This window comes from Desmodus rotundus, chromosome 1 (genome assembly GCF_022682495.2).
Source record: "Desmodus rotundus isolate HL8 chromosome 1, HLdesRot8A.1, whole genome shotgun sequence".
NCBI lineage: Eukaryota > Metazoa > Chordata > Mammalia > Chiroptera > Phyllostomidae > Desmodus > Desmodus rotundus.
The window spans coordinates 151,220,551-151,236,994 of NC_071387.1; the positions used below are offsets into that span (position 1 = coordinate 151,220,551).

A 16,444-nucleotide genomic window follows, 5' to 3' on the forward strand; every position below is an offset into this window, starting at 1 on the left:
ATGTAAAAGCCTATCCCAAAAGTGGAGGGAATTCAGAAGTTAGGGAAAGACAATGTTTGTGTGTGAACACATGAAAAAGGTATTGATTTTCACCAAGTTTTCTAGAAGGGCAACTACTTCAGTCTATTTGGGTTTTTCAAATACCAAAAAATCCCTGAGCAAAGTAAACAGGAATAGACTACTTTAGTTCATGACAAAGGAAAATGAGGAAAAAGGAAAAATAATATCTTATTGAAGTGTCTTGACACATTTACATAATAACAATGCTGCTACTACTACTTACTGCTATTTGTTATTATTTTTATTATAACTGTTCCTCATATCCACCCCCTTTCTTCATATGCACTGTCATGGCATAATTCCTGGGGTCTTCAATTGTTCATGCTCTGTTGATTGTCTGGCTTCATCTCCGGGCCCCTCATACCAGCCACACTTCAGTCACACCAGCCTACCAGCAGCTACCTGTCTTCCCCCCATTGTACCAATTCTTCTGTCTCCTGGAGAGCAGCTGTCCCACCTCAACCTTGTCATACTGATATACTTCAACTCTTCCTAAAAGACTTTGCTGAGACATGATCTTCTCTGTGTGCCCCTCCCCCCATTTAAATCATCATCTTTCGTGTTTCCATAGTCCCTAATATTTAAGGCACTTAGAATTAAGGTGTCCAAATAATTTGTCAGCCAAGCTAGGGAACTTTTAAGAATGAAAGACGATGCTACTAATATTGATAATTGCACCAAAGCAACAGACATCAACCAGGAATGCCCAGGGTGTATGGTCACCTTATTTATCCTTGCATTGCTGTGATTGTTCACATTTCTATCATTCCCCCGTCCTCACAAACAAGCACATGTACACAGGCAGTGAATCCTGGGAAGGTATGGGCCTCAGCATCTAGTATAGTGACTGCTGCCACATTAATCGATTGATTAATTGAATCATGGGGATATTATTGGAGGGGAATGTTCTAGACTAGTAAAATGGCATAAACAAAAGGAAATGGGAAGGGATATTTGCAAGGAAACTGGTCTGGGTGAATGGATGCCTGGAGATTGAAATATAATTTGGGAAAAGATTATGAAAATTGATTGTTAGGCAAGGAATTTCTAACAAAGTAGAGGGACAGAGCAATAATTGATGGTTGTATGTAAGATGAATTGGGGGAAGGGAAAGGCAGAGAGAACTATAGAGACTAGATAAGAAAAATGAAATTACTAATGCCCCGACTATTACTCTTTGTCATTTAACCTTTTACACCTTATGAAAATGTCATGACTCCTCAGATAGCAAGTGACAGAAATTAGCCTGGTTTAACCAAACAGGAAAATTTATCAGCTCAACTAATACAAATATACAGACATCACTACATTCAGGTTCTCAAACAGTGATATCTCATCAGTAATGTTCTCTCCATCTCTTGGTTCTGCTTCGTACTGTACAGGATTTGTTCTCAGTCAAGTTCTCCCTAGAATGGTCATCAGTAATTTCCAGCCTGCATTCTACCAGCTTAGCAACCCAGTTCAACAAGACTGCCTTACCAATAGTTCCAGCAAAAACCCTGAGGGATATTCTCATTGGGTACCCCTGATCTGTTAATAGGGGCTATTGAGGCTGTCATGCACTGATTGGCCAGTACTTGGTCATGTGCCCACCCCAGATGATGGAATCAGCTTCATCCAACCAAATGAACAGTGTGTGTGGAGAGGGTGGGGGTGCAAAGGAGGGCTGAGAATGGAGGCAAGTATAGCTTCCTTAAACTAACTCGTTTAAAAAGAGAGAATGGTTATTGGAAAAGAAAAACAATCAATTTCCTCTACATAAAGTCTATGGTGCTATTTCTTAGTTTGCAGATAACATGGAGTTCTAGAGCATGAAAATCAAATCACAGAAATAAAGTTATCAAGAAGAAACATAAAGTGATGAGCTTCTAAATGAGCAAGAAAAAAACTATTCATTCCAAAATAATCTACATTATATTTATTTAAGATATTTAAAATATGAGATAAGATATGACAGTCATTATCTTCAATTCAATGAACATTTTTACATATTATGATACTGGGCATATGCTAACTAACCAAACAAAATGGAAATTATTTCATTTTTTTCCAGTCAAACTCTTAGATACAACAGTATAGGAACTTCTGATCACTAATCTTTGAAGAAATCCTAATGGAACCAGAGGAAGGCTGAAAAGGGCAATTAAAATGGCTAGATCTTTGTGGGAATTCCTAAAATAGGTTTGTTGAGAAATCAATTGAAAAACCTCTTAATTCTGAAGTGATATTACCTATGGGTTTGAAAAACACATGCAAATATATTTGTAGAGTTGGTAGCATAATTCTGAGAACACTATAAATGTGAATTTTCCATGAAATCTATGTTCTGAATAAAGGGTTTAGTAGTGCTCAGGTCATAAATCCCGAAGAGAGATGTATAGACTCAACTAGCTTTAAATAGATTTTAGATAACAAAGGGGTATATAAAGAATAATTCTATTTGGGATTAAGTTATACATGCCTGTATTCATTTATGTATGTTTGTACATAATATGAATAAAATACTGCATCAAATATAGTGAATATCACGTATTGGTAGGATTTGGTACAAGTTTAGTTTTCTTAGTTGGATTTTTTATGATTTCTAGAATGAATGTATATTACTTTTAAATGAAGTAAAAATCAAAAAGTTTTCTTAAAGAGAGAAACATTTTAACATAGAAGGAAACTAGCATTGTTCTTTGAAGTGATGTCTTTGTGGTCTTTCTCACAGTTTTTCTTCTACATATATCCGTGTATATCTCAGATAAAATACTGGGTTAGAAGAGCCATTGGTCTCAAAGAATGTGGCTTTTCTCTTATTATTACTCAAATACTTTTTTTGCAGCATTATGCCAGGGTGAGTGGTACAAATTTAATCACATTTACTCATACCTATCTTACTAAATCATTTTTGTTCTTTTTAAGAATGCACCTTTCAAGAACGAAGTTCTCATACAGAAAATAATATGAGCCAAGTATCTAGCTTGGTGGAAGCTATCTTTAAAGTTCTATACTATTGCAATTTTTCTCCACAAATATTTGGCAATGTTTTTGTGAGCTACATGGAAGAAGAACAATTATGGGACTTTTTATATAACATTCCAGGTATGAGAAATTTATAACTTTATAAAAAGCATTTTAAATATAGCTAAATGTATCATTAAAGGTGTTTTAAAAGTTTTATCAATATCAGGTTTGCAGAGCATGTTCTTTGTCAAAGTTTATCTTACATTTTCTTATTATAAAGGCTTCTTTTGGAAGTCATTAGCCATTAGTTCCTATCAAAATTTAGTATACTTGGGACAAATGAGGTGACAAAGAGGTTGAGGGGGGGACATTATGTAATTCAGATTTTATTATTATTAGGAAGTGTCCTCTTATAAAAATTAATTTAATATTTGCAAGAGATTACATTCACTATTGAACATAAAGGCATTAGTATGATGTGAAAAAATATTTTGTGATTCTTGGGTGCATTTTTTCAGTGAGCTGATGGACAAAACTACTGGTCAACTTTCTTCAAATGCAAAAGGTGTTTGAAACGATGACCACAGTGCCTCTCTCCACAAGGCATCGTGCCATTCCTTTGGGGACGGTGTGTTTTCCCCTGTGTATTGTTCTGCCTACAGCTCGAGCAGATGTTGAAGACAGAGCAGGTTACCTAACTGAATAGGAAGTGTTCATGGGTTGCCCCACCTTCAGGGCCAGGTATAAAGATTCTCACATTGTTTCCCTACTTTTAGATCTCCATATTTAATATCTCGGGAAAACAAAGGATGAGAACTTAGTGGTTTCCTGTTAGTCCATTAACCATTTACATCACTTACACTAGGCTTTCATCCTATAAGCTTTCTCATACACTGTTTCAGAACTGCCCTTTCCATAAAATATTTTCTAGGGTCCATCTTTTAAATCTCTAACTGGATCATAATCATGGTTTCACTCTTTTGGCTATCCTTTAGACTCTACTCAAATGTCTTTTTATCTATTTTAAAGTCATATTACATCTTCTCGTATTCATTATCTCAGCAAAATAGCAATAGATATTGCTATTTAATAGATATTGCTAATAACTATGCAATTAATGATTTTAAAAATCTGAATCTGTCACATAAAGATTCTGTAATAATTATCTCCTTTTAAAGTTATATCTCCCAGTTTTCTTGCATTCTCTCATCACTCCCTCTTTAACCAGAGGAGGGTAATTTTCTAGCTAGTTATAATGAATTACTTCTGATGTGGACTTGACAGGACTGAAAGAAAACCAGTTTTGAAAGCCCCTTCAGCCCATGCTGGTTTTGGTTGCTTCTGGTGAAATAAGAGCTGAATTCCCTCACAAGATTGTAAAGAATTGGTGACTCAAATGCTTCAACTATTATTTATCCTCCAACTCTTAAATTCTTGAACCATTTGACACTCAGCACAACGCCGTCCTGAAAATGACCCAGAAGATATCAGTGGGCTTCCGGTGCTGGCCTGAGAAAGCAAAAGTGCTGCTCAATCCTAACTAGTCTTCTCTCTACACGTTGAGTAAATCCTGCATAAGGTCAGGCAAGTCTCTTTAGACAGGTATTGTACGTATTTATGGAGCCCAAATTGTGTAGGGAGTCTAAGGGGACAGCACTTCAAATTGATGAAATGTCCTTGGTCTTTATATGAGTTGTTTTTATATGTATGTATGTGTGTGGTTGCTCCAGAGTTTACAATATATATCTTTAACTCATCAGTTTACCTTTTAATAATGTTATAGCACTTCACATCTAATGTAAGAACTTTACAATGAAATATTTCTATTTATTCCTGCCTATCTTTTACGCTAGGGTTGCCAGGCATGTTATTTTTACTAATGTTATAAACCCCACAATTCATTGTTTTATTTTTGTTTCAGTCAATTATATTTTAAAGAAATTAAAAATGAAAAGAAAGCTTTTTACATTTATCCATATTTTTAGCGTTTCTGGTACTCTTCTTTTATTGGTGTAGATCTGAATTTCCAACAGGTATTATTCTCCTATCTGAAATACTTCCTTTGACATTTCTTTACTACAAATCATCTGCCATCAAGTTATTTTAGTTTTTGACTACATGAAATAAGTACTTAGCTTTTATTTTTGAAATATTTTTATTAGATATAGAATTCTGGGTTCAGAGGTTTTTTTTTTCTTTTCCTTTTTCATTCAGCACTTTAAAGATATTCTATTATCTTCTGGCTTGTGTTGTTCCTGATGATATATCAGCTAATATTAAAGTGTCTCTCCTTTTATATGATGTGTCTTCTTTTTGTGGTTGATTTTTAATATTTGCACCTTTATCAGTACGTTCCAACAATTTGATATCATTGTACTTCATTTTACTTTTCTTTGTATTCACTCTGCTTAGGGTTTGCTGAGCTGCTTGGTTCTGAAGATGTTTAGTTTTTTTTCATATTTGGAAACATTTCAGCCATTCTTTCTTGGGATGGTTTGTCTTTTCTCCCCTCTACCACCATTTTTTTCCTGTGACTCCCATTTCAAGAATACTAGACCTTTTGGTATTTTCCACATCACTGAAGCTGTATTCTTTTTGGATTTTTTTTTTGTTATTGTTGTTTGTTTCCCATTTTTTGACTTCTTTTTCTTTGTGTTTTGACTTGGATGCTTCCTATTATATCAAATCAGCGGTCGTTTCTTCTTCAGTTTCTAAATTGCTATTCAGACCATCTAGTGAATTTTTTCTTCTTTTTTAAAAAATATATTCTATTGATTGTGCTATTACAGTTGTCCCTTTTTTTTCTTCCTTTATTCCCCTCTACCATGCATGCCCCCCTCCCACCAGCATCTACCCACCCCCTTAGCTCATGTCCCTGGGCTGTACATATAAGTTCTTTGGCTTCTCCGTTTCCCATACTATTCTTAACCTCCCACTATCTATTTTGTGCCTACAATTTATGCTTCTTATTCCCTGTACCTTTTTCCCCATTCTGTCCCCACCCCTCTCTACTGATAACCCTCCATGTGATCTCCATTTCTATGATTCTGTTCCTGTTCTGGTTGTTTTCTTTTTGTTTTTGTTTTTCTTTAGGTTCAGTTGTTGATAGTTGTGAGTTTGTTGTCATTTTAGTGTTCATATTTTTAATCTTCTTCTTCTTTTTCTTAGACAAGTCCCTTTAACATTTCATGTAATAATGGCTTGGTGATGATGAACTCCTTTAACTTGACCTTATCTGGGAAGCAGTTTATCAGCCCTTCCATTCTAAATGATAGTTTTACTGGATAGAGTAATCGTGGATGTAGGTCTTTGCCTTTCATGACTTTGAATACTGCTTTCAGTCCCTTCCTGCAAGGTTCCTTTTGAGAAATCAGCTGACAGTCCAATGGGCACTCCTTTGTAGGTAACTGTCTCCTCTTGCTGCTTCTAAGATTCTCTCTTTATCTTTAATCTTGGGTAATATAATTATGATGTGCCTTGGTGTGTACTTCCTTGGGCCCAACTTCTTTGGGATGCTCTGAGCTTCCTGGACTTTCTGGAAGACTATTTCCTTTGCCAGATTAGGGAAGTTCTCCTTTATTATTTTTTCAAATAAGTTTTCAATTTCTTGCTCTTCCTCTTCTCCTTCTGGCACCCCTGTGATTCAGATGTTGGGACATTTAAAGATGTCCGGGAGGTTCCTAAGCCTCTCTTCACTTTTTTTGAATTCTTGTTTCTTCATTCTGTTCTGATTAGATGTTTATTTCTTCTTCCTGTTCCAAATTGTTGATTTGAGTCAAGGTTTCCTTCACTTTATTGTTGGTTCCCTATATTTTTCTTTATTTCACTTTGCATAGCCTTCACTTTCTCCTCTATTTTTCGACCATACCCAACCATTTCTGTAAGCATCCTGATTACCAGTGTTTTGAAGTCTACATCTGATTGGTTGGCTATCTCTTCATTGCTCAGTTCTATTTTTGGAGCTTTGATCTGTTCTTTCATTTGAGCCTTTTTTTTTTTTTTTTTTTGGTCTTGGCACACCTGTTATGTTGTAAAGGGCAGAGCCTTAAGAATTTGCCAGGGCAGGGCAACCCACTTTGCTGCACTGTGGCACTGTACGCACGGGAGGGGTCACAGGGAGAGCAATGCTCCTTGCTCAGCTCTTGGCCGGCTTTCAGTCACTTCCTCCACTACTCACAAGCAAATTGGGCCCTTCTGGTGCTGATACCCAGGAGGGTGGTTTTGTGTACATTCTATGACCCTGCGGGTCTCTCCAGTGAACTCTCTGGTAGGCCGGGAGATTCTCCTGGTGTTGCAACCCCCATAGGTTTTTTCAGTCAGAGGTTTTGAGGCTTCCCACGTTTGAGCCCTGGGTTGTGGAGTCTGTCTCGCTCTCCAGTTGTTCCTCCCAGTTTATCCACATGCAAATGTGGGACTGCCTGCTCTGCCAGCTGCTGCCTTGCCCAGTCTGCCAGCTGCTGCCTCACCCACCCAAGCCCTCTACCCACTACCTTGCTACTAGTCCTCTATACCCTGGCTGCCTGTCTCCACCCCTCCTATCGGTCTAGATGAATGTTTCTTCTTTAACTCCTTGGTTGTTGGACTTCCATACAGTTTGATTTTCTGGCAGTTCTGTTTTTTGTTTTTTTTTTTAAATTGGTTGTTATCCTTCTTTTGATTGTGCTAGGAAGCAAAGTGTATCCATCTATGCCTCTATCTCAGCTGGAAGTCTGACTTCACTTTTGTTGTTTTTAACTGAGCATTTTATATGATTTTATTTTTTGTCTTGTCATATCAGTTATGTTTCTCTTTTTTACTTTTTAAAGTAAAGACTTTGCAGCATATGTATAGACAATGAAATTAATCCAAGTTCACTTTCTTTTTTAAATATGTTTTTTTGATTTTGGGGAGAGAAAGAGGAAGGGAGACAGAGAAGGAGAGAGAAAGAAACATTGATGTCAGAGAGAAACATGCATCGTTTGCCTCCCATGTAACCCACAATAGGCATGGGCCCTGAGGGGGATTTGGGATGATGCTCCAGCCAACTGACCCACACTGCCCAGGGCCCAAGTTCACTTTCAAACAACACTATAATACTTCACAGGTTGTATGAGTATCTTATAATAACAAAATAATTCTAATTTCTCCCTTTTGTGTCATTGCTATTATTCATTTCACTTATAAATAAAAATACAGATGTACACTCAAATATATACATATATAATATATGCATGAGTTAATACATTGTTGGTATTGTTATTTTGAACAAACTTACCTGTTAGATCAATTGCAAATAAGAAAAATGTTTGAATTTTACCTTCATTTATTTCTTTTTCAATGCCCTTTCTTTATGTAACTTTGAATTTTTGATCTATACTATTTCCTTTCTCTCTAAAAAATATCTTTTAACATTTCTTGCAAGGCAAGACCACTGGTGTCAAATCCCCTCAATTTTTGTTTGCCTAACAAAGTATTTATTTCTCCTTTACTTTTGAAGGATAATTTTACAAGATATAGAATTCTAGATTGATTATTTTTTCTTTTAGCACTTTAAAATTTACTTTTCTCTTTTCTTAGTAGCACTGTTTATGAGAAGTCAAATGTAATTCTTCTCTTTGTTTCTCTAAATGTAAGGTGTGTTTTTCCACATGGCTTCTTTCGGGACTTTTTCTTTATGTTTGATTTTGCAGTAGTTTAAAGATAATATGCTTAGGTATAATTTTTTAAAGTATTTATCCATTTCATGTTCTCTTAACTTTCTGGATCTGTGGTTTGTCTTTAACATTAATTTGGGAAAAATTCTTTTTCATTGTTGTTTTAAATATTTCTCCGGGTTTTATTTTCTCTCTCTTTTCTCTCTCTGTATTCCCATTATATGTGTGTTATACTTTTTGTAGTTGTCCCATAGTCCTTTAATAGTCTGTTCTGGTTTCTTTTTTCTAGTCTTTGTTCTCTTTTCTTTTCAGTTTTGGAGGTTTCTATTGAGACATCCTTAAGCTCAAATATTCTTCCATCAGCCATGTTCAGTTTACTAATAAGCTGTTCATTTTTGTTATGTTGCTTTTGATCTACAGTATTTTGAGGTGGTGGGTTTCTTAGGACTTTCATCTCTCTATTTACATTGCCCATTTGTTCTGTTATGCTATCTATTTTATCTATTTGCATATTTATCATATTATTCATAGCAGTTTTAAACTCCTGGTCTGATCATTCTATCATCTTTGCTATATCTGTTTCTAATGCTTGCTCTTTCTTTTCAAATTTTGTGTTTTGCCTTTTAATATGTCTTGTCGTTTCTTCTTTTTTCTTTTTGAAAGGTAGACATGATATACTGGTAAAAGGAACTGCTCTAAATAGGTCTTTAGTAATGTGGTGGAGAGGTGTTGAGGGAGGGTAAGCTATCTTTCGTCCTATGATTAGGTCTCAATTTTTTAGTGAGCCTGTGCCTCTAGATGGTATACTTTACAAATGTTTCTCAGTTTTTCCCTTCCTTCTTAAATAGGAGAGTATGGCTAGAGTGGACATTTCCCTTCACTTAGGTAAATTAGGCTCTGAAAACCCCAGTGGGTTAGGTTCTGTTTTAATGGTTTCTCCTGAGGGCAGTCCTCTTAAGAAGAACAGAGTGCTCCAGCTTATTTCTGAGTGTTCCTTTTTTCCTCCTCGTGTTGGAAGCACTAGGGGATTTTTCTCTTACTAGGGGGAATTTACTAGGGGGAAGTAGTGGAGCTCCTGGAGGTAAAACTTATAAAAGTGTGGCAGCCCCAACCCCCATGATAGGTATTTCTGGAGTTCTAACCTTGGACTTGTCTGAGCTGAGCCTCCAGCAATTCGTCAATTATGGTTGCAATTTTCCCACCCTGGCGCTGCTTCTCCTGGTAGCTTCTGCTTGACCCTTTGCTCCAGTAAGCCATGACTCCCTGTATTTGCCTGTCTGTTCATTTTTCCTTGTCTTCCCTTCTCTTACATTTTCAAGAAGAGCTGGGGTTTTTTTTTTAATTTGTTCAGCTTTTTATTTGTTGTTAGGATACAATAATGACTTCCAGGCTCTTTATATGCACAGTCAGAAATGAGAAGTTCTTGTCACTTACTCTCTTTTTTCTATTCCCTCTTCTCCAATTTCTCCTTTAAAAAAATATGTATCTTGTTTCTATCATTGGCATCTGTAGCTATTGCTTAATTCTTCCCACAGTATCTCCTGCTCAAGATGTTTCAGAACCCTGAATCAAGAGAATACTATGCAGTCCAATATTATAACATTTTAAGAAAACTCTTATCTTAGCCAATAATAGCAAATATGTAATAGCATAGTGTACACATACTAGTATAATGCGTACTATGTGCCAGTTATTTTACACAAATTAATTTCTATAAATTTTAAGTAATTATTTGAGATAGAGCCATTATTTTCTGCTATTTTCAGTATCTTGATTTTATTTTAAAAGGAATAAACATACTCTTTTAACAATAAGACCTAGAATGTCTGAATTTCTAGAATTTTTAGATACCTGAAATGATTTTAATCCATGACTCCAAGGAGTTGAACCAAAATGAATATTAATTATTAATACAGGAAGAAGGGTTCTTTATTCCTTTCAATGAATTAAAGTCTTGAAACATCATTAAAAAGACAGAGAGCTTACCTAACTGATGATTGTGCCATGTTAAAAAATTAAAAACTCTCACTATTTGATATTACCATGATCTTCTTCACCATGGTCATTTTAACAATGGCTTGAGTAACTTGAGAAATGTCACCTTGAAATTTGAAGGAGAAAAAAGCAGCATATAGATACTTTTGTATCCTGATTCAAGTGGTGGCCCCAGGACTTTGCAGTGATTTTTTAAAAAGCTTGTATTGCATTTATCACACAATATCATAGTAAGGAATAGAAATAATCAGAAATAAGGCATGTTGAAAGAAGAAGGAAGGGAAAAAGGCATGGCTAGAGGGAGAGAGGGTGGAAAGGCAGGCAGAAAAATTAAAAGAAGAAGTAAAGGAAGAGGAAAATCATCATTAACATTGTAGAGTATATCTTTTAATTTTTTATATGTGCATGTAGATATGAATTTTTTAATAAAATTGCATGTCATAGCCTTTCAACCCAGTTTTATGTTTATACTAAACAATATATGGCTTTATTGTATAGATGAATGTACCTTGGTTAATTAAACAAATTACCAATTATTAGACATTTAGATTATTTCTAATTTTTATATCTTTTATAGAACCGTAATTAATTTCTTAGGATAAAATCTTAGAGAAGGTTAAGTAGATTAACATATAAGTAAAATGTTAGAGCTTTTGATATTACTGCCAAATTGTCATCTATGAAGGTCACATGATTTATATGTTTACTAGTAGAGTTCCAAACTACTAGCAAATACAGTGTTTCAGTGTTAATTTCCATTCCCTTTATTATCAAGAAGAATTTTTTTAATGTTTATGAACTGTTTATCAGTTATAAGATTTCTAGGTTAAAAGCTGCTCCCCTTTCCTATGGCTTTATACTAGATCATTAAGAAACTGAGTTCCCAATTGAATCAGCACAAAATTTTGCCAGATTCTGCTAACTGTCATATGCTGTCTGATTTTGAAGTCTCAGCGTGCATGGAGTCCGAGCTAGAGGTCATCCGATACTTGAGGTTGGCACTGACCGAGGCTGTCAAGGACACTGTAAAGCAGATAATATCTGTGATGACCTCTGGGAGACACAGAGAGACAAGCCTAAACAAGCCTGGTGTTCCTGAACGTTTGCGTGAGAGCATTCCAAAAGAATGGAATTATATTCCTAAAGAAACCGAAAGGAAGGAATCAAGCAAAGGTATATCTGTTTTTCTGTAAGGAAGCATCCCTGAAGAAGTAGTTTTCTAGGATATGAAATCAAGTAAAATGCTAAAAATATTAAGACTTGCAAATGATATTAGTCTTATTTTTACCGTGTATATTTGGAACCCGTTATTTTCTTTACTATGAGTCATATAATCAAAGAAACTAGAAATAAAAATGACTCAAATGGTCATTTTCTTTATTTAACTGCCAATTCTGAATTTTCTGTAACATATTATGTTCATGTTAGTATTCACAGATTACTCACATGATTTTGACTAATTTTCTTTAAGTCTATGAAGTAATCCAAAACTCATATTCTCAAGAGGATTGCTGTTATATTCAGTTTAATTATTCTTAAAGTTTTTCCCTAAATGACCAATTATAACTTTGTTTTCTCTTGTTAACACACTCATATCTGTGGCTTTTAGGTCAAAAATAGCACCCAATTTAGTAACCATCTATTTTTGACAGGGTATTTTTCCTCTAATATGTATGGTTCTGAATTTAGTGCATTGTTCCTGCCCAAGGCAGTGCATCTACCAAGTGTATTTGAGAGCCATCAGTTACTTACATTATTCACTTACTTTATTAATCAAGTCTTCTCATTTGAATGTTTATTTCTACCTAGATGTTCCTACTTTCTGAGAAATTCACAAAAATCTTTTGCATGTGTATTATGTACCTCTCTGTATTCATAAATCTTCTTTAGGATTTTTAAAATCAAACTTTTCCTTTTCATAGTCATCCTTTTTTTGACAATTATTTAAAACATTTATTAACAGGTACTTGCCGTTTATTGACTTTTTTGAAAAAAATCAAGTTGTAAACTTTTATTACAAATTAAAAATGAGCTTCTTAAAAACTTCAACTTGATTAGACAATAAACAATTTAAAAACCTTTAAATGTACATTGAGAAAAAAAAAACAGGCTTTAAAAAACACACTTGTCAAAGGTGAGATCATATGGTATTTGTCCCTCACTGTCTGGCTTATTTCACTTAGCATAATGCTCTCCAGTTCCATCCATGATGTCTTGAAGGGTAGGAGCTCCTTCTTTCTTTCTGCTGCGTAGAATACCATTGTGTAAATATACCATAGTTTTTGGATCCACTCATTTGCTGATGGGCACTTAGGTTGCTTCCAGGGGGGAGTGGGGAGGGGACAGTGAGGAGAGGGGATTACAGGAACTACTATAAAGGACACATGGACAAAATCAAGGAGGAGGGTGGAGGTGGGGGAGGGAGGGGGATTCAGCTGGGGTGGGGTGGAGGGATGGGGAGAAAAGGCACACAACTGTAATTGAATAACAATAAAAAATAAAATTATATAAAAAAGAGATGTACAGAAAAAAAACCACACACACACACTTGTCATTTCCAAAAAGAGGCCGCTTTAGGTAAAAATTAACACCCCCCATGCTGCATAAATAATGCAGGTAGTTCCAGTTATCTGGTCAGTGAGCAAACAGCAAGCGCTTAAGGTCTTCAACTCCAGTCTTTTGTCCATTCCTTGAACAATCAAAAAGGAAAGAAATTAAGAAACTAAACTTTACTATACTGTCTTATGGAGATCATCACTGGCATTCTCCATTGTTCTGTGCGCGAGCTAGCCCTGTGTTGGGAACAGTGTTGTTGGGTAGAGGATAGATGGGGCACCTCAGTGTTTCATTAGCTTTTAGCATACAGTAATGAATCAAGGTTGTCATTTACATTTCAGAATCTAGATTTAACAAAATTAATCTTCACAAAACACACAAGTGGCTTTAACATATTCCTATAAACCAACAGATCAACTGTGGTTTAAAATTAATACCGAAATTCTGGGGAGTCACAGACTAGACACACTCCCATAACTGGGGGTGCAAGGAAGAGCTAACGATGACAAAGTGAAAGAGCTCACATATTTCTAATCCTAACATGAGCTTCTCTCAGCCTATTATAAAGAAAAATAATAATAATCTCATCAGATTTAGCCAAAGAAAGAATTTTTTAAAAAGGAAATGTATGGGAAAACTATTTGAAATGTGGCTTCCCTTACATTATTGTTAAACACGGGTCCTTCCTAAGTGAGTACTGCACCTTGAACTATTTACTAGATAAAAATAGTATGATGTGATTTTGATTAGCCAAAGATTTCAAAACCAAGCATTTAAAACATGAAGACCAACCTCTGCAATCATTTCCAGCCATGTTTTAAGTTAAGTGTATTTAATTCAGTACTTTGCAACATTTGTTGAAATAACGATGAATATTTAGAGACCTTTTTTGAAGATTATGACTTTTTACAAGACAAATAGTCAGTAGCTTAAGGGAATATGTGCTCTTCTTGACACAGTGAAAATGGCAGGACGTGGAAAACACTGTGGCGACAAACTAAAAGGCACATCTTTATTCTCCGTCAGCACACACTGTTTGTTACATAGAAAACAGCCAAGCTTTAAAGACATGAATGTTACAATAAGTTATACAAAGTAAGAGACTTAAGGAGTTGAGTTCAGTGAAAGTTCATGTATTTCTTATATCGATCAGCTTAGGTATTTGCTCCTTTATTTCAAAAAGCAGATACACAAATAACAAGTTCTTTTGTTTCTTTGACAACAATTAAATGAAAGATATACTGGAAAATATATTTTCTTAGCAGTAAATTACTTTTTAAAGAAAAAGAATGCTTTGTGGAAAACTGCTGGAGTAACTGCTGTGAGGACAGCTGGGTCCTGGAGAGGACCCAGAGGTAGCCCTGCAGGGAAAGTGTGTTCGTGACAATGTTCACGTGGAGGTCGTCGAGGAAGAGACTGATGGCAAAAACACATCAAGTGCCGCTGGGAGTCGTGAAGGCAGTTTATTCTAAAAAACCAGAAATACCCATTTTATCAAAACCACTGTCACCTGTAAAATATTACAGTTGCACACCTAAGAGCTTAGAAATAGAATTTTCTAACATGATTAAAATATTCCAAATAAGACTTTAAGTGATTTTTGAATATTTTGCTTAAAAATATAAGAAAACATTTTTCAATTTGCATACAGCAACACTAATTGACATTCTGAATGATGAATAGTTATGAGTCAAATTTCAACAACAGCTTTTTCCTATTTGGTGGCTGAGATTGAAAAGCAAGTGCCATGACTTCTCAAGCACAGTTACTGATACACGGATTCCACGTGGATCTGTGTATGTTCACGTAGCAGCTTTTCCCCCGTGACACCTATTAAAACCAAGTGTGGAAACACAGCAAACTTGGAATCCGACATTTGAATCACTGTTTCATAGAGTGTTAAGCCCAGGTGTTAAAAATAATAAAGTGTATTAAATCATATTGTTCTTACTCAATAAATTATTGTTGACATTTTACACCATTAATAAATAAAAATTTTAATTAATATTAAGACATTCTTTTGTCTTTACCTCATCCATTGTTAATTTCCCTTTTGCTTATTTTATAATCTACAAAATATCTTATAGTCAGGACTACCTTATAGGAAGGAAGAAATGATAAATACATAAACATACATATCACATTGAATTTATTCTAAGAAATAAAATATTTTTTCACATCCATCAGCTCTGAACTTGGGATAGCTCTTGAGATATATTACATATATATGGCTTAGATGGGAGTCAGGTTATTTAAATAAAGACAGAAAAATGAGCGTGTGGCTTCTTAGAAGATTCCTGGTGTGTTGTTAACATCATCATAGACTCAGAGCCTCTGAGATTAGTAGAATGGATTTATTAATTTGTCGTCCGTGTAATGGTTCTGATTGGAATTCGCCTTAAGTTTTAATGAAGTGTTGGAGATTTGGGTACCTGGCGTCCTCAAATTTCATAAAATATCACATGCAGGTGTGAAGAGAATTGGTAATCTTTACCCGATGCCTACTTAGATTGTCAAGTGTTACCCAGTGTCTGCAGTTAAACCCTCTCTAGGGTAAGCAGAATGCAAGACATAATCTTCAACTCAAATATCTGACAGTAGAATGAAGAATAGGAGATAGAGACACATAAGGAAGCATAAGACATATAAAATAATTTAAGAACACAGAGTAGAGGGGTCACAAAGGAATCTCTTAATTTGCTTTATTTATATTTTAACCCTCATCTAAACATTTTTATCTGAATTAAAAGAAAATACTTATTGAGAGACTATTTTTTACCAAATACCTATCTAGGTGCTTTCACATTTATAATTTTATTTAAGAGAGCAGTTTTATGTAATCATTCAAATGTATGTTGCACCCAGTTAACAAACTTAAAAAGACTGCTCTAGTTAATTTTTAGAATGATTCTGAAGTGGTCACGAAATTCTGAGGAGACACACACTAAACGCATGTTTTCCAAGAGCTTTGTACTCTTTTAGAGCAGTTGACATCTTTAAATGTCACAAACAACTTGAAAAATCTTTCACATTGTTTTATTATTTTTGCTCAGTAAAAACAGTAAATGTTTTACTGAAGAACTCAAAGCTGTGTTCTATTGACTTCTCATTTAGTTCCAAGGTTCAAGTTCATTTGTGCACATAGTGGATTAAAACACAGTGCTTGCCTTTGTGGGATACTCAAGAAGCAATGAGATTGTTTCCCGTGCTCTTGAGGAGCCTTTAGCCTAATTGTAAAGGCAAGTCATGAG

At 35.1% G+C, this 16,444-nt stretch overlaps 1 protein-coding gene across 4 annotated transcripts in view; it reads left to right on the forward strand.

The window, feature by feature from the left end:
* KIAA0825 (KIAA0825 ortholog) overlaps positions 1–16,444 on the forward strand; it is a 381,528-nt gene that overhangs the window by 174,254 nt on the left and 190,830 nt on the right. For 3 of the 4 annotated variants that reach the window (XM_045197837.2, XM_053911865.1, XM_053911862.1), the window contains 2 exons: positions 2,968–3,147; positions 11,586–11,810. In XM_045197837.2, coding sequence (XP_045053772.2) covers positions 2,968–3,147; positions 11,586–11,810 — 405 coding nt within the window. Of the gene's footprint in view, positions 1–2,967; positions 3,148–3,527; positions 3,595–11,585; positions 11,811–16,444 lie in introns of those variants that run through there. The other variant, XM_053911868.1, reaches the window with a different exon arrangement.